Source organism: Lagopus muta, chromosome 3, assembly GCF_023343835.1.
Source record: "Lagopus muta isolate bLagMut1 chromosome 3, bLagMut1 primary, whole genome shotgun sequence".
Taxonomy (NCBI): Eukaryota; Metazoa; Chordata; class Aves; order Galliformes; family Phasianidae; genus Lagopus; species Lagopus muta.
The window spans coordinates 15330553-15355440 of record NC_064435.1 but is presented as its reverse complement, the minus strand read 5'-3'; the positions used below and the strand labels follow the sequence as shown (position 1 = coordinate 15355440).

At 38.6% G+C, this 24888-nt stretch overlaps 1 protein-coding gene across 7 annotated transcripts in view; it reads right to left on the bottom strand.

The window, feature by feature from the left end:
- The window catches only part of TRPS1 (transcriptional repressor GATA binding 1), a 205793-nt gene that overhangs the window by 121811 nt on the left and 59094 nt on the right, over window positions 1-24888 (bottom strand). For all 7 annotated transcript variants that reach the window (XM_048940441.1, XM_048940447.1, XM_048940448.1 and 4 more), the window contains one exon: window positions 19931-20534. In XM_048940441.1, coding sequence (XP_048796398.1) covers window positions 19931-20534 — 604 coding nt within the window. The remainder of the gene's footprint in view (window positions 1-19930; window positions 20535-24888) is intronic.

Genomic DNA, 24888 nt, shown 5'->3' with positions numbered 1-24888 from the left:
AGACATTTTGCTGCCTAAACATAATTAGCAGCATTACCACATTAGTACCTTCAACATGTCTGAAGTGAGGTATAACCTTTATTTATTTACTTATTTGTTCTGTGAAATAGCATTTCTGCTAGCACTGTTCAGAAACTCAGAAAGAACACACTGCAAAGGGAAGAACTACAGAATGTTCAGTGGTGAAGAGATTAAATCAACTGTAAAAAGCAGTCAATCACACAATTTAACAATAAAACAGTTCTGAAACATACAAAAACTACTATCTAAGCATAGCTGGAAAATTCAGCATTACAGGGCATTACTGGCAGGGATGATAAGTGTGACTAGGTCCTTTTCAGTATGATGAGGGTTCTGCTTCTCTTTTTTCTTTTTTCTTTCATGGACTTCTTATGACAATGAACTAATAGTTATCGCCTCCACTTCCTTTTCACAGCTCTGCATGTATAACACTGTGCAGCGCCCATCACAATATCCCTGACAGCTCTTCTTTGAAAAAACCCTGCCTGTCTGCTAATGCCTGGTTGAGAATGAATAAAAAATACTCCTTTAGTGAGCACCTCAAAAACAGGTGGTTTTCCTTGTTTTAATTTGTCTGTGAATGAGTGGTGCTTAGGGAGTGGATAAACTTAAGAGATCTGTGAGCAGAAAGCAGTGTAGAAAGATGTTAGGCTCAACAAAAGATTCAGGAATGAGTCTGTAATCGATACTGTGAGCTGGCCTCTCATTTTTCTTGGATCATCTTCAGGCAAGCTCTGGCATTCTGCAGAACTACCTCACTTAGATACACACTTCTGCGTCAGTACAGCTGAGCATGAAATGATCTGGAACAATATTCAAATATACATACCTACTTTTTGCCAGTAGGATTCTTTGCACTACAGTGCCCTCAAACTTAGGAAAGAGTTACAAAGAATCATCAATACCACCTAATTTCAGGTATCTAATTTACAAGCCTCAATTAAGAAGCAATCTTCACAAGCTACCTGCACCAGACAGGCAATGAGAAATTATGCTTCTGCTTCAATTTGCATTCTGGAGGTATCTCTCTCTTTTCATCAATTCTGAAAGGATTTTAAGACTCTTCGTACAAAGGTATCTAACTCAGGTTCCTATTAGGTGACAGAAATTCCTGAATCCTCAGTGCTTCCAGCTCAAGACTTTTGCCCATTCTCATCTCGGTTCTGTGACAGATACTGTATGTAAGAAAGGTTACTGAATCATAAGCATCCAGTCACGGAGCTCTTTTTCTTCCTCTTTGAAGAAACCTACTCTTTTTTCAACACACCCACCACTTAAGCATGAGCAATTGGACACATTCCACTAAAACCTGGTTTCAAAACTCAAAGCTATAGTTCACCACATACAGAGTTCCCAGAAATTCATCTCACATCCCAGCAACTGCAAGGTACAGGATATCTAAATGAGGTCATGAAAAAAAGATGCGAGAAAACAGGTAAGCTGGAAGCCCACAGATAACCAGCATCCTACAAAGAGTGGTAAGGAAGCAGGACAAATGTCTAAGGTAGCAAATCTCAGATACACTGTTCAATGCCCAGTCAAGATGCTTCCTTTTTTGTTTATTCTAAGCATGCATGATTTGCACAGTCCTTGTGTGCAACAGAATGACTTTCATATGCACATAAAGGAGAAAGTATTGAACAATGGGTAACACCACCCACTTTACTCCCATGAAATATGCTGTGCAGTGGCCTTTTATTGCTGCTCTGTTCACATAACTTTCTGAATACATCCAGGTACCTGACCTGGGAAGGTCATTCCTACCAAGGATAATCAGACAATACATGCTAAACTGGTTTTCAGTTTCCAAACTCCTGATTAAGTGTGCTTCATTTCTTGATTTCTCAGCTACTGTTCTTGTTTGAAGCTGAATAACACTGAGTATTATACCCCCAAGAATGTTAGGTCAGAGTTTTAATCTATGAGTTAAACAGCTGACTAATGTATAATGGGCAGCAAATTACAATCACTCAGAGTTTCTGTAACTTAAAATGGACATTAGCAGATTATTTGTGAACTCTGAGGCAAATTTTGCAGATTAGGCAGGTACTCAGAAAGGGAAGCCTGAAGAAATAATGCCAAAATATCTATGTTGCAAAACTTCATAAAAAGGGCTTGGGCCACTGTACCAAGTAACTGTTTGACCTCTCAGACCTTTCTCTTCCGAACCCTCACTCCATTACCTTCCCCAGCTTTCTTGTAGGTTGGGCTTCCTCAACTTTTCAACAATTCACCCAAGAGGAAACAGATTGTTCTCTGCTTTCTGTACTGAAATAATCTTCCCCTATCTTATACAAATAACCTCATTAACTTTTCCTTTCTATCTTACTTCCTTTTTCTGTTTCACAAATATTTTTTCATTCCCTCTGATTTTTGTTTTATCTTACACAGTCATTAGTTTAACTTGTCTTTAAATATGCTTCCAGAGAATGACTATCATTTCACCCTACACAAACGCTGGTACTGAAAAAGAGCTTTCATCTTCAACAGCCTTGTATTAATCCCTTTGGAGAGAGATGCCCCCTTAGAAACGCAAACATATATATTAATAAAAAAAAAAAAACAACAACAACAACAGAAAACCACAATTATTCCATGAGATAATATTTTAAGTTTCAGATAGAACCTCCAACTTGCTTTCTTGATTAAAGTTCTATTACTACTCCCCATTAGCTGACAAATTACATTCTGGAGACAGAGCAGTCATTATTGCAGATGAACAAAGTTTTTCTTCCTACATGCAGCACTGATAACACGGCCATTCATAAAATGTAGAAGGCACACCTTTTATTTTTATCACCTCCTGTAATTGCTGAGTACGTGACCAGGCTTCTTTCATAGCCATTGGAAATGGAACTGATACAACGAACGTCAAAAAAGCACCAGTTCTCTGTACAGAAATCTTTTTTCGGATGAGACAAGTTGCATTCTGTACTTCACATTTGTTTTAATTTGCATTGACTCCAAGAATCCTAGACAGCTAACTCATACATGCTGCTTAGACAAGCCCTGCCCTGAAAGTCCATGGAATGGGGTAACTTCAGGGAGTTTTGTTTCCTGGGGTATGAAGATCACTTCAACAGCAGGAGTCCCAGACAAAGCCAAAACTCATCTCTTTCAGTGAAATCAGGTCTAGGTCAAATGGGGTAATAAAGCAAAACGGAGCACCAGCCTCAGAAGGAAATCACTGCTTTTTGACCTGGTGACTCTGAAATGACACCAGCTTGACACACAGAAAAAAAGAGAGGGCTCTTCTGTCCTAATTCAATATGAGAGTGATTGAAAATGACAGTCAAAGGCAATGCCCTGTTTCAGTGCTACAATTTCATTCTGACTCTGTACTTAGTTGTAATTTTCCATGCCTGAAAGCCACTTGCTAGATTTCTGAATGCTAAGACATATTTCATGTTCAGAACTTGTACATGAGTCTTTTGAATTCATACTCCAGTTTAAATTTCTATGTATGTCAAAGACAAGATGTTAGGCACATTCAGTACAGTTCTCTGCATGCATATACCCCTGTTCTCGCTTTCACTTTCTGACTGGGAAATGGCCATCTGCAGTAAAAGCTGTATCTTCTAAAGCAATTTATAGTTCCCTGGCCATGTTCAGACAGTTTCCTTAGAGGACTCCATCTGTTTTGAAGCCGTGATACACTTTTTTCCTGCTGCTATCATTATACTCATTTTCCTAGCAACTTCATAAACTCTTTTAAGGTGTTCTTTCTATCCCTTTTGTAGTCAGAATGCTATATAGCTCTCCAAGTTATCTAATGATGGTCACATTAGTAACTAACAAAGGATAGGTTTAAATTAGATATAACGAATAAATTCTTTACTCAGAGGGTGGTGAGGCACAGGCACGTACAGTCAGAGAAGCTGTGGATGTCCCAGCCCTGGAAGTGTTCAAGTCCAGGCTGTATGGGGCTTTGGGCAACCTGGTCTTGTGGGAGGTCTCCCTGCCCACAGCAGGGGGGGGTTGAACTAGATGGCCTTTAAGGTTGCCTCCAACTCAAACCATTCTATGATTCTCTGAATGTTAGTTACACGAAAAATACCAAATTTCAGACACACACACACACAAAAAAAAAAAAAAGTCATCCTTTTTTCATGCTGTCTACAAAGTCGAGCCAAATATTTGTCGTAAACAATTTTATTCAATATTCAATATTTATTCAATATTTTGGTTTTGTTTGTATTGCTTTACACTGGCACAACTGTCAGGATATTTTGGACATTTGTGCTTCCAGCATTTTTAGTGGAGGTAACCCAAATTGTTCACTAGTTTCCCCCAGAAAAGGATGTGAGACAGACATGTCATACCAGCAACAGAGCAGCATAAGTATGCTGATCATGGTAGAGCTCTCAAAGAAACCCTAACAGATGAGGAAAAGTGTATATTTGAACTTTCCTTTTAATATTTATGTTTCTATTATTCTTTCATACATAAACATCTCTAAAAAAAAGTAATGGTAGCAAGTGGATTAAAATAGATGCAGTTATTCAAGTCATCAAGTTTGTGTGTGATTTATCATTTTGAGGATATGAATTTATAAAACATACTTATCATTTTCTTTCATTATTTATATTTAAATATTCAGAAAGAAGCCATGGTAAACCAAAAGATTTGACAGCTTTTGTCAGCTAAGGAAAAAAACTCTCACTTCACAAATGTGCTGTAAGTATAAACCAAGACCTGCTGAGAAGCTTTTGACAATTGCAAAGTAACAAATAAAGCTCCATGCTAAAAGAAAAAGCTCATGCTTTCTGATAATCTTGTCCTGACTATACACACTATCAGTGCTCTGAAAGTTGGCTGATCTCCAGCTGAAGAGATCAGCAGCAGCAGCATAAGCATGATCCAGTGAAAGCACTAGCAGGCACACACAAAAAAAAAATTACATGTGTATTTTCTGTTGAGACACTTGAATAACTCTTGTTGGGGCTGGGAACATAGATACTAAGGGTAGAGAAAGCACAAACAATTCAAATGTCAGTCCCCCTGTTGCTACATCTCCTTCATCTGCAGCTGCATTCCTATAGCCACTCAACTGAACTATCTAAGTTTGTCTGTATAAATATAGCACATGCTGTATACATAAAGCCACGGATTTTTTATACAATATATGGGTATATTCTGGGATTATATAAAGCTAGGAATACCACACTTTTATGCTTTTGCACGAGACGAAGAGAAACCCTATGTCTAACAAGAAAAGTTCAGACTGAAACATTTTTTATGACATATCTCAAAGGGTAGATACAACTGTGAAGTTTTTCTTTCGTCATCTTGAGAGATATTGTAAATATATCTGACAATACACAGACTAATCTTTTACATACAGCCTTGAGTTAGTCAATCCTCTCTCTCGCATTTGAAACTAGCTATAGAGTTCTTAGTCATTTCTTTAAGTTTACATTTTTTTCTCGGTCATTTCTAACAAACCACAGTTACATGGCAGGGAGATGAAAGGGAGAGTGAGATTCTCAGGGCTCAAGAGTAAAGTCTCTAACAAGACACAGCTGATCTAAAGACAGACAGACAAAGATATCAACCATGTGCTGAAAATAAACAGTTGCAGTTCATTCTCTCATGCTGGGGAGGAGGACGAATCACACATGAGCTGTGTTTGAGAAGGACGCTGCTATTCCTCTGGACCTGTGTTAGTCCCATGGTAGGAGCATGTTGTTTATACAGACCCAGTACTCGTGTCTACCTGCTGTTCACCATTTGTTTGTGTCAGAAGTGTAGTAACACCTCAGTAAGTCCAATCATCAGTGCAAGAACAGCTCTGACAGACAAGAAGCATATACCAGACATACAGCATTTTAGGTATTACTTACATACCTTCTTTCTTCTGAACTACCTCATAGCCAGCATTCCTAAAGAAACGTGCTAATATTCATAAATCTTAATGTTCTTTGGAAGCTACTATATAATAAACACACACATCAATAGAAGCACAAAAAACTTGAATTCATCCCAAATCATACAGCTTGTCTAAGACAAGAGATCATGACTCCTCCTATCCCATCGATCAGACTCTCATCTCTTTCCTAGGCAGCTTACCAAGCTACACATTAAACTTGCAAGTATGTAAACAGCTGTTAACACCATGACGTGAATATGTCTATCAACGTCAAGTTTACCGGTTTCTGGTAGACAGTGTCAGACTAACAGCTGATATCCTCCTGGCTATTGTGAAGTAATTCTTTTAATGCAATCAGCATACTCAAACATGCGCAAGTGCCCATATTTTTATTAATTGCACTGTGTGTTTCATATATGTAAAGATTATTTTCAGATGCCACACAGAATGATAAGTCCTATTAAAAACAAAAATAAAAATGTAATGGCTTGGTTGGAAAGGACCTCAAAGAGCACCAAGCTGCAACTCCCTTGCTGCAGACAGGCCCACAACCTCCAGATCTAACACTAGACCCCATCTAACACTAGGCCCCATCCAAACTGGCTTTGAACATCTCCAGGGGCGGGATGTCCACAGGCTCTCTGGGCAGCTGTTTTGAATGAAATAAAAACAAAACAAAAACTGATAGGAGCATTAGATGCAGCATACGTCCAGAATTACTGTGCTGGAATGTAGCAATGAAACACAATACAAAGACAAAGTAATATAGAGTATACGGGATGAAGCTTAGGACAAAAAAACCCAACAACAACAAAGGTGGATGTAGTACCACTAGTAGTAATAGGGTTAACCGAGGTCCTCCCTAAGCCAGTACAGGAGTGCTGCATCTACCTAAGCTCTTACTTCCCTAGAACGATCTCAATTTTCCTCCTATTTTTCAGGGCTTCTTGCTGTCAAAGCTGTCAATTCCTGTCAGTACATCTGCAACAAATGTCCATCTGTTAAAATGGTGCTACTGTTGCAACAGCTTTCTGCATAGCATAAACTCCAAATGGAAAATGGTAATTAACTGCACATTTTGGAAACCTTGCTATTTACATAACTGTTCAATTTTTTCAGGTGCAACTGTAGGTGACCATAGTCAGGAATGAGATGAAGGCACGTGCTAACAGATCTGTGTGCCGTTCATCTGCTTTTCATGTCATTTTACAAGAGAATGCCAATTGTCAGAAAAACAGATATTTATAAAAGTAGAAACAGTGCCTCAGACATGTAGTGATTTTTCATAATACTTTCAAGTTCATATATTCTTTGGTGTATCTATTATACGCCATGCTTCAAATGACTCAGTAATCCAACTGCTGCATTGAGAAAAAACGTGCTTGTCTTTTTTAAAAGAAAATCAACAATTCAGTCACAACTTTCATAAATACACAATTTGTGTTTAAGCACGCAGCTCATGAGCATTTTTAGCACTATCTGTTCAAAATGGATCACTGAAATCACTGAAAAAAAAATTACCTTTCAGCATGAAATAAAAATTGGAGAATTAAGACTGAAATAAGTATTTATTATGAAATATTTAAATAAGCAAAGCTACACGTTCTGGAGCAGTGATGGAAAATATGTTTTATTATCTATGAAAGCAATATATCTATTGAGAAGTCACTGCATTTTGTACTTGGTATGTCATTTTTAATGAGAGAAAGTCTAAATGCTTCATGAAAATTAACAAGCATGTAAGAAGCATCAACTAAAAGAACTAATAAACTTTCATTAAAGACTAATTATTATTACTCCCAGGGAGAATCAGCTGCTGACCCATCCTGGCCTATTACACTGCTAGCCCACATGAAAGAGCACATTTTAGCCACTACTGGAATACCTCAGCTTCATCAAAGAGCAGGGTAACAAACTCTTGGCCTGCATGAACCATCAGAGCTAGTGAAAAAAGACTCCTAGAGGCAGTCAGGAGGAAAGCCCAGAAAGCTCACATGTCTGTTTTCCCCTAAGCAGAAAGGTTTTGGCAGGTTTGTTTGCCTGTTTTTATGGTGGGGATCTATGGTGTTTCCTGGACTCTGTCCTATCTTTCAGGAAGAAAAAGAAACTTTAGCTAAAAGAAAATATAAAGACTGTTGGAAGGCTAGGTTGTTTTTTATTTCATACGCTGAGAAGAGTGAGCAAAAGAATATGCTTATCCCTGCTTCACATATTAAAAGCTGTAGTTATCCATTTATTTAAGATTAAACAGGTTATTTTCAAGCTACGTTATTTATAGCCTTCAATGATTACAGATATTTTGTAAACCAAAAAAATCATAATTATTAGATTGAAAACAGATGTAGGTCAATGCAGTGTAACACTTTACATAACAATCAATAAAAATGTCAATACAAACAACTACTAAAGGCACCATATGACATTCCGATGGGAAAAAAAAATCTTCATTTTCAACTTAGATGCTTTCCTTCCTTTATCAGCAGATGGCAAGCAAATTACTAGTTCAATCCATATGTCTGTATCTGATAGACAGTGTTTTACAAGTCTGAAATTAGTTTAAAACATTTTGATGTTGGCCAGACTACAGAGAAAAACAGGATAACTTTGTCTATTAATGAAAAGTTGGTTTTGTCATAACAAATACTTCCACAAGCTACTACCCATCCAGATTCATTCAGTCGCTAATGGAATTTGTACCCAAAGACATAATCTGTGTTTAACAGACTAACAATTTGTAGTTTCATCCATTCTGCTCTTCTGCTGTGCTCAAACATGTCTCCTTACCCTAGCTGAGGTTTACTCAGCAATGCTGATGAAAGAAATCAAGGCCACAAGAATATTTTTGGTAGGAAGGATATCAGATCTCTAGGGCCCTTTATGTTCGGCTGGTAGGCAGTCAAGAAAGAACCTGTCAGAGCAAGGACTATTCAGACCAGCACCCTGTCTACAATCATGGCAAAGTGCAGATGTCTAGAAGAAAAGGTAATTTAGAAAATTTTGCTTAATCTCTCCCCATCAGGAAGCCTTAATTTACAATGCAGACAATATACACTTCAGGAAAAGCTGTCTGGAAAGTCTACACAGCCAGTGTAACAGAATGTTCAATGTTCACTGCAGACACCTGAATGGAGGTCCTGCTGGCTTCAGAAAATTAGAACTGCACTTAGAAAATTCAGGTGTTTTGCCAAGAACCTACAGATCCGTCACAAATAGAATATTTCTCAGCTCACTGATTAATGCTCCTCTCTCACAACAGTGAAATATCTGGGGGACTACTGTCTGAAATGTCCTCTTGCTTCACTTGTTAAGAAGGGTATTGAGTATTCTGGACAGGCCATCATTCCCTCACTGACAGGGTACATTCTGGGCGAAAGCTCAGCCAAGAGGCACACCAAGTCAACCTGAAGCAATAAAGCTCAGAGCCTCGTTCTCCTGAGATATGAATGCTCATTCACAAGGTTTGTCCGAAGATGAGTCTTACACTAGGAGTTACTAAGCAGAACTTCCTACTGAGACAGCCTAAACTGAGAGAACAAATTTAAAAGACATTTAATTTTTGTAAATGAAGTCCCTACATCAGTTCTGTTCTGACAGTCATTATGGATGTTCATTGCAAAGACCTCTACCCTTCAGCCATTTAGTTGACTATTATAAGGCAAAGACACATTGATTAAGTGCCAATTAAGCTTACAGTCCTTTATGCATGAAAGGATATGTTTAGAAATTAAGCCAGATTTAAAACTCCTACTAAGCAGAACATAATTTTCTGTAATGGAAAAATCAGTAAAGTTGGAACATACTCTTTGCTTTAAAAATGATTAATATTAGTACTATAAGCCATTTTGCTAAACAACTGCAGGAGATTCTGTGATCAGTAGAGAGGTACTTTCAATTAAAAAATAAATCCTATTTCTTAAATTTCATTCTAATTTTTAAACCAGTAAACAGACTAGTAAAACACACGTACATGCAGAAGCAAACAAAGGTGCCAACCTGTTTGCAAGAATTAAAAGCTTTGAAGCCAACAAGATTTTAATCAAGACTTCCATTAACTCTCTCCACTCCTCAAACCATGCATAAGGTAGGGTTTGAAAGAACTTTAAACAAAAGAAAGTATCCAAGTTTCCAATATATCCCATCCAAATATAAAACAATTTCAGCAATATACTATCATGCACTGTGCTACTGCCAATGGAGAGCTTTTTGTCTTCTTTATCAGCTGTAGAGAGGAATGCCAAAACCATCACCATAGCTGAGTCTATTAACTGAACTGTGAAAATGTGTTTCTCAAAAAAAATGTGTTCTACACAATGCAAACTTTTACACGGGTCTGGAATAAGTCTACTCTAGGATGGGAGAGCAGCTGCCATGATTGAAACAACAGGGTGTACATGTCAGTATTTTCTCTTCTAACTCAGCAACATCATAACGTGAACATTAAAGCAGTTACTTACAGAAAAAGAACTCTTAAATATGTAAAGATACCATTCTCCATTCATTTTACAAAGAGGTTAATAGTAGTACATTAAGTCTTTGATTTGAAAGTTTTCACCAACCTTGCAGCGTCTGCCTTACAGCCTTTTAGTCATGTACAGACTGGAGAAGTGAGAGCTTTGAAGTGCCCAACTTCCAGTGAAGTTCCTAACATTTCTTTTAATAGGTCTCCAGAGGTCTGCATGTGATTCAATGTAATTTCAGAACAAGATCAGAAATTCACCCCAACAAAAAAACGATACAGTTTCTTCGTGAAAGAATGGGAGAGTCATTTGAGCACCATATCACTGCCGGGAGGTGTGGGCAGAGCAGCAGGAGAGTAATCTGGCAGCGTGATCAAGTGAAACTCAAAAATACTGGCTATATATACAAGATGACTGCCAGAAATGTAAGGGAATGAGACAGGGTTTTCTATAGATGAGTTTCTTTTTTTTTTTTTTTTTTGTTTTTGCATTCAGTAAATATAGTTTAAGTGCTTCACAGCCGATTTTTATAATTGTAACGAGCAGCTGTGATCAAACTCTATTTGTGGCATCATAATAAATTTGCCCCCCATCTACTAAAATTAGTTCAAACCATCCAAAATTCTCATTTGAACATCTGACTGAACAAAACAGGCATTGCTACATGCCAGAAACTGGAGGAAATAGACCTAAAATATGCCATGTTCTCACCAGAAATTGCAGGCTCCCAGAATAACATATGAATTAAAACCCATTCCAAGATTGTTTGCATTGCTCCTCATTACCATTCATAACAAATTCCTTGACAAATGTTCTGATTATTTCTCTTTTTTTCCTTGCCTTTTTTTATTTAAACATAATTTTCAAATCACTGACGGTCTTGCAAGGAGTAACAGCCAACAGTCCAATCCATCTGAAAACGGAGAGGGTGGAATTTTACTCTCAGCAAGTGCTGGAGGCAACTGACATGATTAAAGACTGCAGTTTAAGCCATTGTCAAAGACTTCTTCCCAAAAGTGAAAATGTGTAGTTTGCCACTACACATCAGAGGCATGTGAACCAAAATGAGGTCAAAGTCAAACAAGAAACACGGATGCCCCACTTCAAAAGCTTTTTTTTTTTTTTTAACTGACATAAAGGCGAAAAGAGAAATGTTAACAAAGTTAAATTTGTGGTATTTCCTAAGTTTTTCTCTTCTGCCAGTATTTTTGCAATATGTTACATCATAATGCTCAGAGAAGGTAACCGCCAGAACTGATGCAGGATGCATATGGATTGGACTCTCTTTGCAGCACCGCACAATACAGATTTTAAAGTATCTCTAACTTGTCGAGGCAAGGGCCTGCCCTTATTCACATTTCACAGACAGAACCAGGAGACTAAATCCTAGATCAGCTAAGAAATGAGAGGGGATTAACCAACTAACTAGGACAAATGTGATTCACCAGCTTATCACAGCAAACACAAGTGGCAACTCCCAAGCACTCGATTAGCAATCTGAACTTGAACTGTTCTTCTCTCTTCGATGGAAAGGCATCCTTTGTGCAGCTGTAAATGCTGTCCAGGATTTGAGCAACACATGGCATATGATACAATATTACATATAAAATTATGTAATATGTACAATAACAATAGAAGAATGATATTTGCAAATCTCAGGCAGCATAGAGGTACGCAAACCAAGCAACAATTGCAAAGACCATTTAGCAAGCTGCCCTGCTTTGTGCAAAGCACTGTACAGCCTGTGCCACATTTCAGAAACCTATCACTGTGCACAGTGCAAAAACAAAAATCATCTTTACTCCTTTTGTCTTGCATAAAGAATATCCTACCTGAACTCCAAAGAACAATGCAAAGTGGCACAGAACACATATACTTACCAATTCCTGTCATATGCAAACAAAGAATTAGAAAAAAATTGCTTAGAAAAACATCAACAGAACCATTTAGCCATTATAAAGCTTCATTTTAAAAACAGAACTTCGTACAAGAAGTAAATGAATTATATTAGGCAGGAAATTGTTCACTAAATCAATTGTGCTAAATTAGAGATCTTAAAATTGACTACTTGCAAGGTGGTCACATGCAGATCAGAGGAGTACTAAGGTAACAAGAGTTGTTCTATAAACACTTTGCATAGCTCACATGTACATTTTGCTATAGCACACATCTGTTCATATAACAGCTATTTTCCACAGTTGCCATTTCCAATGGTGTGTATTAGCCCCTGGATACCTCCATGGAAAAATCCCAGAACACATGTGCACTATTTGTTCACAAATCTCTTTTTAAATCTTCACCATTTTGAATTTGTTCAGATGCAGATAGCATCTGGATTCCCTCAAATCAATTATAATTACAATGATCCTTTCTTAGTCCAATAAATTAAACATTTACTCGCTGTCTATCATAATACTCCTTCTCTAAAAGAATATATTTATTGTGCCTTTTAATTACCAAAGAACATGTACAAGGTTTTCAGAAATTCAACACAGAAAGCCACTCTGCACTTCCAGATGTTAGAGGCATCTTTGCATAGATTTTCACTGTTCAGTACCCCAGTACTTCAGGCAAAAGTAGAGTTAAGTACAATCCTTGCCTGCATTCATCTATGAAATTTAATTTTCCATTGAAAATCTACAAGTTAGCAGTAAGTTCTGCCCCCGAACATGAAAGTGTATTTCCTATTGGATCCAGTTTGGCAAAAATTATCCTGTTTCTACGTACAGTTCAAGTTTCCACTTCAGGTAAATAATCTAATGCAAAGTCCTATTAGCAACACAGAGTAACAGCAGACCTGTTACCACTGCACTTTTTGAAACCTGTCACCACGCCCAGGAACCACGCATCAGACCCATGGGGGGCAGAAGAAATGTCCTCCCCACCTAGTAAGGGTAGCGTGTAACTGAGTTCACTGCATTCGGCACTGACTGACAGCCAGCTCTGGCCATTCAGTTCCATGAGAAGGTGCTTTTCTTCTCATCTCTCCCATCCCACCCAAGCAGCTTGCTTTAAACCAAGATCTATCTTGGCTCTCCCTGCTTGAATCATCATTATCGATCACGGCAGTTCAGCGCAGGCTGCTGGTGCTGACGCAGCGCCTGGGGCCTGTCCCAGCCCTCCCAGCCCTTTGTTCCCGCACTGATTCACCTCTCCAGCAAGGATCTTGACGTAGCTGCTGCCCTTTTGCATTATTACCATGCCCCACCCTAATAATGATTTTATCATTTAAAGCTTTTCCCAACCACATTTTGTAGAAAGAAATATAAATAAAAAATAAGCACCGTCAGGCGGGTAAACATGCGCGAGGTGGGGCTGTCTCTCCACATGTCAGACACACCCGGCACAGAAACCAGAAACATGCCTTGAATTGGGCAGGTTAACATTTTTCTAGAAGTGACTTTTTTTCTAGTCCTATCTGATCACTCTGTCACGATGAGTAATGCAAAACATTCAATTTCTTGTGGGTTTGGTTCCAGTAGTTGCTAAAAGCAGCCAAGTACATGTTTGTTTCACAACGACTTCAAATCTTCACCAGTTATTTTAGCTCTGCTCGCAGCCTGCTCCTCAGCACGGGATTCTACCCGTTGCAGTTTTATGCAGGAAACCCAATGCCTTAAAAACATTTCTCTTTACATCCTATCTTTATTTTCCCCCTTTCCTTGTTGGACAATTCTTGCCCTTCTCCAGGATGTACTTCTATTTACAAAGCAGCCCACCACCTCCCCAGGCACGGACTTGTGGAAACAGGTGCTCCTAAAAAACCCAGAGTGTTTGGCAGCTCCGTGACCTGACGGAGCTGTGTGCGTTAGCAAGACACAGTGCCTGCTGAGTTCTCCCCAGCTAATTAGAGGACCCGTATGGCAATGAATAGCCTTGACTATAAATACTTCCTGAAAGATCTCTAACAGAGTCAGAGGAAATGGGAAAAAAATGAGATGCAGCTATGGGGAAACTATTTCAGATGTTTCTTCTTTAAAGGACTGCTTGTGTTTTTTTTCCAACACGGCTGAGGGATGAGCTGCTGAATCCAAGATCTCCACCAACTTGAATACAAGTCTTATGGGACAATTACGCACATTACATTTGATTCTGTAGATATACCATCGAGAATAGTGCTTTGAGACTTGTCTGGATGTGAGATGTAGGACAAAAAGGTAAAACGTACAAAAATTTAAATACACTTCACTGTAGTGGCAACCGAGAAAAAATCGCACCTAAACCAAAATTAAGCTCAGTAGCACTGCCAAGAGCACATTTTTACTTGAAGGCAGCAGCAAGACCTCCACCAACACCAGGGAGGCGGGTTTCACCTCAACGCTATGCTGCCCTTCTGGCCAAGAATTTTATGTTTATATTCACGAGGACTACTCCAAAAGTAACGTCTCCTGTTCCCATTATGTTGGCCCACAGCACTGGAGATGGATGTTGGTGGCATGGCAGTAAAGGCTGAACCTTCCCAACAATATTACGTTAAGTGTTGCTGCTGTGTGACAGACGGCAGCAGGGGGGCAGTCTGACAAGACAGCGCCTGACGTGGAAGTAAAGCAAAGGTGTGGAACTGAGTTCTTCCATACTGAAAAACTGGCAACCACTGACATGAATGTTTATGGACACCAAACAGTGGATGTGAGCACAGCGAGGCGGTAATTGGTGCATTTCAGCAGTGGCAACAGCAACGTGAAAAACAAATCATGTTCCAGACAGCCATGCACAGCTGTTGCACCACAAAATGAAGAGCATCTCGACCGTCTCATCCACACAAATTGACTGATGATGCTGACTATGCTGAAAAATAGTATTCTGTAGCTGAGAATTTGTTCTACCAAATAGTGTTATTCTGCTCTTTGTATCTGTTGTGGTTTCCATGGAAATACTTAGGAGACATTCCTTTAGGAGGGACCTAGATTTTGGAAATCACAAAAGGCAGTTCAGCCTTTCTACCACTTCACAGGAATCTGGCATCTAACTGTGGGTAGCAGGAGTCGGTGTTTTATAACAGGAGAAATAATGTTTCACTACTAGGCACTGCATCCAGTATTTACTAAGTGATATCAAATGAACAAATCACATATAAATTTACTGATACTTGCATATGTGTTGCTCATTTAGAATTAGCCACAAACAGTCACATAAAAGAATGCAAAGTGGGAGAGTAAGTTCTTCTGATTGTCTCTCTCTCCAAATTTAAAGCCATATAACAGCTCCAGACAGAACACTGTAAGAAATACCAGGACTGTAAATATTAGAGACAAAAAGAAAAATAACTCTTCTGCAAGTAAATGGAAACATCCTTGAAAAGCTGTGATTTCCTATGAAGAGTCCACACATCATGGTGCAACACAATCTTGATTTAATAGCATAGCTGTTTTTATCCTTTGCCCTTGTAATAAAAGCTCATACAAATGTTACCATAACTTCAGCTGGATATATATTGCCAAAGCCTGCCATCTCCCTCTGACAATCACCACCAGTACCTCTGCAATAATCCGACGCACTCTCTCCCTCTGATGGCACACAAATTCACTCGTTGCATGAATTTTAATTAATACACTGGCATCTATCTCCCTGTGCTTTCAGGCATTTGCAGCCCCGCAGGGCACACCCATCATGCTATTCTGCATCTGCATGGGCTGCACTGTGATGTGAGGCAGCAGTGTTTACCAGTGCCTTTGGGGGGGCTAACTAGGTCTGTATATAGATCCGAAGGAGCAGGCTGCGATTCCTAGTTTAGTGAAAAACTTTGTACTGCAGCGTCCACATGTAACAAAACAGGACACTTCATTTAAAATCAGTTTAGCAAAAAGTTCCTGCTGCCCAAGATCAGCGTTGTCAAAGCATTAAACAATCTGCCTGGCCCAGAGTCTGCTGGCTGGCAATGTGCTACCCAAAAAAGGAACATTTTTGCATCTCAATAGACCTTCCAGTATCAACAAATCTTTAAACTAGAAAATCAGCTACTCTAAGGAAGAGCTGAAATAATGTCTGCATTGTACCACGCTGAGGTACATTTTTTTAATTCCCGTTTGCAAAACATACAGATTCACTGTAAGTACAGCTGCTGGAAACATTTTAATAAGAAAAATAAATTAAAGCTACTCGCAGAAGTGTACCAAGCCCCTGAGAAAGATTCAGTTACACACACACACAGCTTGGAAGCTCTCTTGGGGAGAAAGGTGCATCCCCTGTACATGTGTGCTTGCACACATGTAGAGCTCAAGCTATCACCACTGCACTACGTCCTGCTCCTCAAAGATTACAAGTGATTCAGTCTTTTAGCCATTAAAAAGAAAATAAATCCTACTCTAATTACTCCCATGAATAATCTACTGTAGCACAGAGCCTGGGGAGGGAACACAATCATCGTGCATTGAAGGAATGCAAGAAAGCAGCACATAAACAGATTACTGAACACACAAGCCTGAAAGACGCTTCAAGTAAATTCCAAAAGTTTAAATTATCATTAAAGAATTGTGTGGGCAATTGCAGATATACACCCTTTCCCCAGTTGATCTGTTTTGCCTTTGATATTTTATTAAATTGCAAATAAACGTAGTCATAAACTCAGTATGTAAAAACCTGCCTTGCAATATTAACCTCTATCTGTATGAAAAAAATGTGAAAAACATTATCTCCTCTTTCCCTTCCTCCAGTCATCATGAGAGAATTGAAAAATGAAAAGCACATGGTATTACTGCTACTGTTGAATCATTACAAATCATTCTTAATAAACAGAACCACTCTATAAATACTGAATAGCCAGCACAACCAAAGGGATGTGCTAATTTTTTTCAGTCCATTTCTCACAGTGTTTATTCACTGAGTAATCCCAAATTTTTGGCTTTCTCTGTGTCGATCTTTCAAAAGCACAAAATGAAGGTGTCTACTGTGATTTTATTACAGGTTTTGTTTCCTAGTCACCAGTTGTCCTGGGATACAGTATTTTGCATGAGAATTCATTATACGATACCACAAGTATGTATTGACTTAACCCCTTATTTATAGAAAGGCACAGATTTTAGCCTAATAGTAACTATTCCTACCCACTATTTCACAGTAGAAAAACACATTTCCCCAAAAGTGCATAATCATGTGAGAGTTGACTAACAGTAGGGATTTTTTTTTATTATTTTTCCAAATGGGAAGGCTTTTTTCTGAACAGTTCCTAACTCTACTCAGTCCAAGCTCTACATCTCATAACTCTGTCTACAGAAAACTGAATCAAGAATAAAAACCACCAGCTAGATTTCTGTATTTTTCATGGATTCAGGGGAACAGTGGATGCTGATCTCAGTGGAAAAATGAATGTCACTCACAGATTCACACTCCCTCACCTTCCTCTCCCTTCTGTCCTTCAGATCATCCTTTATCTTCAACAAGTTTGAATTATCACTATTTTCCAATATTCAGTAATAGTGGTGAAATATAATGATCTAGGGATTTTGTTCAGCTGATGTAGAAAATTAACTTCCTGTCTTGTTTCTTAAAAATTGCAATTGACAAAGGCAATTCATCCCATTTTCAAAGAAAAGCAAAAATGAAAATATTCTAAGTAAGGAAAGACCCAGACAACCACAGCCTTGGAACAATGGACTTCAAAGACCAAAGCTGTCAAAATTGTATATAAAAGCAATTCTTTTTTGAAAGGTGTCGGCATGGTTTTACTCGTCAGCGTAGACCTAACCCAGTAATAAATCCTTTTACTAACCATATAAAAGTTGCTTTGTTAACAAAATTTAAAAGTGCAAGGAATTAATTTATATACCCAGTTACCCACACGTAAGAAAAGAAAAACCTACTTTTTTTCTCCTGAAAACTATGCAAATTCGTATTTCTGAACTCCAAACTTTATATTTCTAAAAATCCAGAAGTGATAAAAATACTGATTTGAAGACAACTCAATCACTGTTTTTCTAAACAAACCGAACTTATTTTAAAGAAGGGCATAAGAAGCAGCCAGTGTGCAGTTTCCCCTGTTTAATTTACTTTTACTTAAACATTATAATATAATGGTCTTATTTACTGCATAAGATTTTAAGCTTGTCATCAAGCAAATTTTGATCTTTATAGAGATTTTTACATATACTACTTTTGCAGACCATAATTACTATCATAATCATCATTTACTACTAGGTAGTCAAAAAATAAATTATTTGTATTCTGACAATGCAAAATACAAATGGCTCCTCTGGCCAATACTTCTCTGCACTGCTAAGAACCACAGCAAGAATTGAACTCAGATGTAACTAGTGACATACATGCAGCACAAATTCCACTGCTAGCCAGATATATATTTTTAGGTATATTTTTACATGGAGAAAAATATAGACCTGCCATTCACAATGAACACACAACCAAGCAACAGGGAACCTGTCATTCTGTGACTGCTTCTCATACACTTAACATCTGATATCCGTAGCTATTCATGTTCTGCAAGGCACAAAGGACTGTGGTCATCCTAAACTGCATGCGGACTTTTAAGTGACAGACATATCATTTTATAATTAGGGTAACTGTAATATTTTAAGATTACTGACTTCATTTTCAAAGCGCTTTTATGACATGTGTGTACAGAAACAGACACATACAACTTCAGCACACAAGGAATAGAATGTTTATCTTGCTTTTTATCTTCTTCTGACATGCTGCTCTCTTTACATGAAATATGGTTATAAATGTTCTCAGAAAAGATAATACAGAAGAAGAGCTGACCACCCCTTCCATTCCAGTGAGATTTGTCTGCCAGTTCCTAAAACTTCAGACAGGAAGCCCCCCAAGAAAACATACAGTGGTGACTCCAGGAGAAAGGCCCTTATTCGCCTTCCAGCTCCTCAGTTTCAGAGCTCTTCTAACCTCAAATTTACCAATAGTGGAAAACATATACCTTGATAAAAGGGGAAGTTGGTAAGTTCTGCAGTCACAGCTTTTTTTTTTTTTAATATGACAGAATACACCAAATTATTTGGTGTGATGAATATTCTCCCCGTTATCACCCAAGCTCCTTCCCTTTTCTTTTTTTTTTCCTCTTTTTGCTTCCAAGGTAACCATACAAGTGTCAAAATTGATATATAATTACGCTGTTTTACCAAAAAAAAAAAGAGGTTACTTTTTATTAATATTTAAGTCAGTTTTCATGTTCTTACATATTTAATAATGTAAAATCTTGCTTAAGTGTGAACTGTACATCACCTCAAAATCTAAGCGGTGATTAACAGTTTACATGAGGCCTTCTGGGGTTCTAAACCCTCGTTCTTCAAATGCATCATCAACCTGCACAATTAGCAGGAATGATTAAATAGAACTCAATCAGAGCTAAATAGCAAAAGTAGAAGCACCTGCTTACTAATACTACACCAATATATATATTGTTTGCTGCCAATAAATCAGAATGTTCACCTGTCAGCTTAAGTCTACAAGTTTGAATCTTTCAGTTTTCCCTTGATACTTTTATTTTCCCATGCATTCACTCTGAATCCGAAGAAATCTTCTGCATGCCTAATTAAACACAGCACACTTGCAATCACGAAAAAAAAAAAAAAAAAAAAAAAAAGAAAGAAAGAAAGTAACAAAGAGAGCTTCCTACCCGCAGTAGGGACTGGGATTCATCCTTGGCCTTGCCATCCCCGGATCCAGGGTAGGGCTGGGTGAGCTGCCCGGCTTTCTCCGCTGCTCCGGCCGGCACTCCCTGCAGGAAGCCCTTGCTCTCCACAGCCAAGCCATACATGGGCCGTGCCAGATGGGCAGCTTCTACATTTGGACTATCCCTTAAAGGCTTTGGCTGCTCTTGGCCAACGGACACTGGGGTCAATAAGCCCAAACTGGTCTGTGTGTATGATGGGCTCCCTCTCAAAATGTCTGTTCCTCTCCAGGGCACATTGCGAAGATCATCACCGGGACTGTCAGTCCAACCTTTCTCCTTAAGCACTTCCTTATCTTCTATCTTTTCCCTCTTGACTATGCTGTCAGACATGGGCTCCCCCATCTTGGGGTCTGGATTAATCAGACTGTAGACCTTGAGATCAATTTTTGGCTCTTCCTTGATAGCCGAAACACCGTGACTGTCCTCCCCATTGGCTGTAGTGACATCTGTCTCCTGACAGTGCACAGTGTTGAAGTGCTCGAGTAGCGACTGTGTGTCCACAGCCGTGAAGCTGCACTGACGGCACTTGTAGCAGTTGTGTACTCTCCTGGAAGAAAACGAGATGGGCATTAAAGTGTGTCCCCTCTCACCCTTCCTTCTTGCTGGTTTTACCTACCAAGACGAAGAAAATAAATAAACAGAATGAGTCTCTCTAATAAAGTAAGCGGGTTTGCTTTGTAGTCTGATACAGTAGGGAAAAATCTTGCTACCTCTCACACACTGCAACGGCTTCCTGTTGTTCACTCATACTTCACTGCATTATTCTAAACTTCACATAATTTTCACTAGGATTTAGGCTTTTTTTTTTTCCCTTTGTTTGTTTGCCAGAATGTACTCAGCACTTTTCACTGTGGTAGAAATAATGAGTAATTTTTTTTTCCCAACCAAAATCAATTAGTTATAACAGCACAGTTTTCTTTGGAGTTTTTTTAAAAAATACTCAGGATTAATATCAATATATGCTAGAAACTTCAAATGCTTAAAGAATTCTTTTTCTTTCCAACTGTTTCAGATACTTTTGGTTAACAACGATCATTTTGAGTGGAACTCCAGTTAACTTAAGACAGGAATGCACCAAAGGCTGAAAGGTTGCACCCAACAGATAACATTTATTTGTCCTCTGTGGATATTTCGAGGCAACTTTAAAAGATACAGCTTTAAAGTAAAAGCAGAATAGTTGGCTGTCTCAATACAAACTGTGTTTTCCTGTCAAATACAGAAATGCTTGGGTAAGACCTGTGGAGCAGTGTGGAATAACATGCCTTCCTGTTTTCATTCTAGAAGCCTATATAAAGTACAGTATTACTAAATTATGTAAAGCATATGTTGCTACATTAGAACAGCATGTTACTACTTTACCCTATCTATCAGATGAACAGTGCACTTTTTATGAGATATGTAACATTCTGTATAACGGTTTACGGCACAGAAGTGGCCCAAGCTCCTTGTCTGCATCAGGCCCCACTGCACCAGGCTCGTACCTATCCTGGGTCCAATACCATCCCTGCCCTTCCTCAAAATGTAAACGATCTGCAAATGGATTCTCTCCGCAGACTCATTCACACATCCACACCCCGTGCACTCAAAAGCCACAATAATGTCTTTCGCCAGGCTAAAAACCGAGCCTTTCACTACCCACACAGAACAAAACTTGTGTAAGAAATGTGTTACTACCCTGATAACTCAAATTGCTAGAATTCACTCTTTTGAGGCCAAATTCTGGTCTCAGTGAAGTCAATGGCAAAACTCTCATTAACTTCAGTAAAAGCAGGATTTAGCTCTCAGTGTATCTGTGGAACTAGAACGATACACAAAATGTTGCTTTTTAAATATGATAGTTTAGAAGAGACAACTTGCCAAACTTACAGTGAAGCCCCTGTCTTCCTTCTTTCCTCTTGTCAAAAAAACCAAACCATATGTTATTTACACTGTCCGATTTTCTTTCAGTTGTGCCAGCATGCAGACATGAGCACACATTCAAATTAAAGCTTTTTTAGCACTTGTCCAATATCAGTTTTCTTTTTGTCATTTTCCATATTTATATTCATTTTAAGGGACTAGATGGGCTCACTCGCTTATGTGAAAAATAGTCAGCTATTCTCCATACACCCTTATGGCAACAAAATCTACTTGTGGGAAAGAAAGCTGTGGGTTCAAATCCTGTTCTGGCTGTGTTCCTCTTTTTTCATTCTAGTGTTTTATTAAAATTGGCTTGTCTCTCAGTGTGACACTAATATATTCTCTCTTGCAACTTAATTCTTCTCTAAACCAAGCCTAATTCTCTTCTCAACCAAAAAAGACGAGTGCTATCTGATCAAAACCATTTTACAAATACAAAAAGCCAAGTTTTAAGGAGGGTCGGCCCTGTAAAGGTGGGATACCATCAAAGAAGTCCAAGTTAGACAGGGGCTAGTTATCTGAAAAGCCAAGTTAAACAAGACACCATTTGGGGCTAATGGCTCAACCCCATATGTTCTCCATGTGAAAGTTTATCAGTCTTCCAGGAGGCTACTTAGCTCTAAGTGTCTCTTGTTTAACTTGGCTATTTCAATGCCTAGCCCCTCTCCTAGCTTAGCTCTCATCTACAGACATCAGACCTCCAAACAGCTCATTTTTTTCTGCCTAACTTGCCATTTTTTTCATTCTCCCCCCACGACTGCTAAATGGTTTTGATCAGGAGCAGTAAACACCAAGAGCAGCATTATTCTTACAAGGCCACAACTAAATGCAGAGTATTAGATACAGTTGGAATTGGATGGCTCAGACCCTGCTGTAATCACTTTTCTTAAATTAGGTTTGTTAATTTACAGACATTATAATCTATTCAAGGAGAATCATAAAACATTTTGTAGTTTTTCTATGAAACTCTGACAGAAATTCGAGAAGACTTGGACTGATTTACATAGGTAGTAAACCAACAGGCTTTTTATTGCAGGACACATATGTCTGTAGCATGTATTAAAAGGTACTCTACCACTGCCATTATAGATCTTATTTTGCACATCCTGTATACTGTTTTACCCAAAATCTCCATAAAGCAAGTTAAAGTTTGGAAATGTCCAATCTAAGTCACAATCTAAAATAAAATAGCAACCAAAACATTTTTAGAACCAGAAACTCTTATCCTTTACCAGAAAAATGCATGAAAGGAAAAATATTCTCATCTCTGATTTTTTTAACCTCACCCAATCAGCAGCAATCATGGAAACAAGTTGGCAATCTTTTATTTCTTCTTTTACCAGAATTGAAATCAAGTCAATGTTTCTAAAGGCTCAGGTTACAAGTGGAGTTGCGCACAAAACTCCCCAAATCTAAGCAAAAAACTGTAAAGGTTCAAATTTGCCAAGTACACAATAAAGACCTTTCTGAGATATTAAATTGAAGTTTGTAACTAAACCCTGCTTTTATCATCTGAAACTCTGAAATCAAGTACAATATAGTGTACTGGTATACTGCCAATCAACAGCCAGAGGAGAGGCATTTGATGAGAACCTCACTGTGGAAGAAAATTATGTAAATGAAGATGGAAACTGCATTCTCCTCTTCATGGTCTTGCTCATAAACCACTCCAGCAAGCTAAGAGCAGGTTCAAGCCATGAGCTGGTTACCACCTTGAATGTGGCACTGGGATGTCAATGACATAGCCTGCATTGATGCCACTTAGCATTATTATTTTCACTATCAAATAAATCAAATACTTGATTATTCATGGACATTAAAGCATTTATGGCCCAATACCAAGATTAAACATCAAGGAATTCCAGCCAAATCTTTGCTACTCTGTTACATTCTGATAACTTCACAAAATTCTGTCATTATTCACTTGTACCAAAAAACAGAAGTGTCTGGACTAACGTTCTCAGTCATATGTCTGATATTTGGGTGGTCATGTGCAGAGACAGGAGTTGGATTCAATGATCCTTATGAGTCTCTTGCAATTCAGGATATTCTATGATTCTATTATATCTGAATTGAGTGCTACAAAATGAAAGGACTCTCCCTTGCAGAAGACTGAAGACAAGAGATTGCATGTCTCTTTTGATACATTTGTTATTCATATGAGATTTCTAACAGGCTATGTATGATATTCCTGACACTAGCCAGTTGTGAATTAAGTCTCGTTGACATACTTACAACTAGTCTGAAATATTGCAAAACACCATCCTCTACAAAACAATTTTTATTTTTTTTTTTTAATTACCTGAAGATATGAAGACATTCCTATGCTCCAGGGCATACAAAATATTCTGGATGAAGGTCTGACTGCCATATCACTTCAAATTCTTTTCACATTTTGAATTTCATTATGAATATAATAATGGTGAGCAGTTCTTGGGAAGAAATGGGCTTGTAAAAAAGTCTGCTCTGGGGATGTGTGCTGCACTCATACTAGAGGGGACAGGAAAATAAATACAGGGGAGAAGAGCACAGAGTGAGAAAAGAAACTCAGTGGAGGGACAGAAAGGGAAGGAGAATGGGAAGAGCAGAAAGCAAGGCTGAGATTAAAGGAGAGCAAAAGCTACTGGCAAGAGCAAACAAGTTCAGAGCAGTGAATTAAGGTGTTAGGAGTATGGAAAAGGTCCTCACAGCTGCTGCTGTAGTTTGACCGGTGAAGGCTCCCGCTCTGCCAGAAAGCAGGAGCTGCTGGGCCTCATTTCACACATCTGCCCTTGGTACTTTCTCATGGAGCCTAACAGCTCCACATTTCTACAGCCTGCACATCCCAGGCCCTTCTCCAGCTTCTGCTGCCTGCTGGTGCCAAGGTGACAGCAGCCATATTTCCCTGTTCTCGGCACACATCACTGGCACTGGGGCATGCATTCTTCACTGTGACCTAACCCATACCCCTACGCCTCCATTCACCTCTGAGCGGGACATACTGTTTCACATAACACTCTACA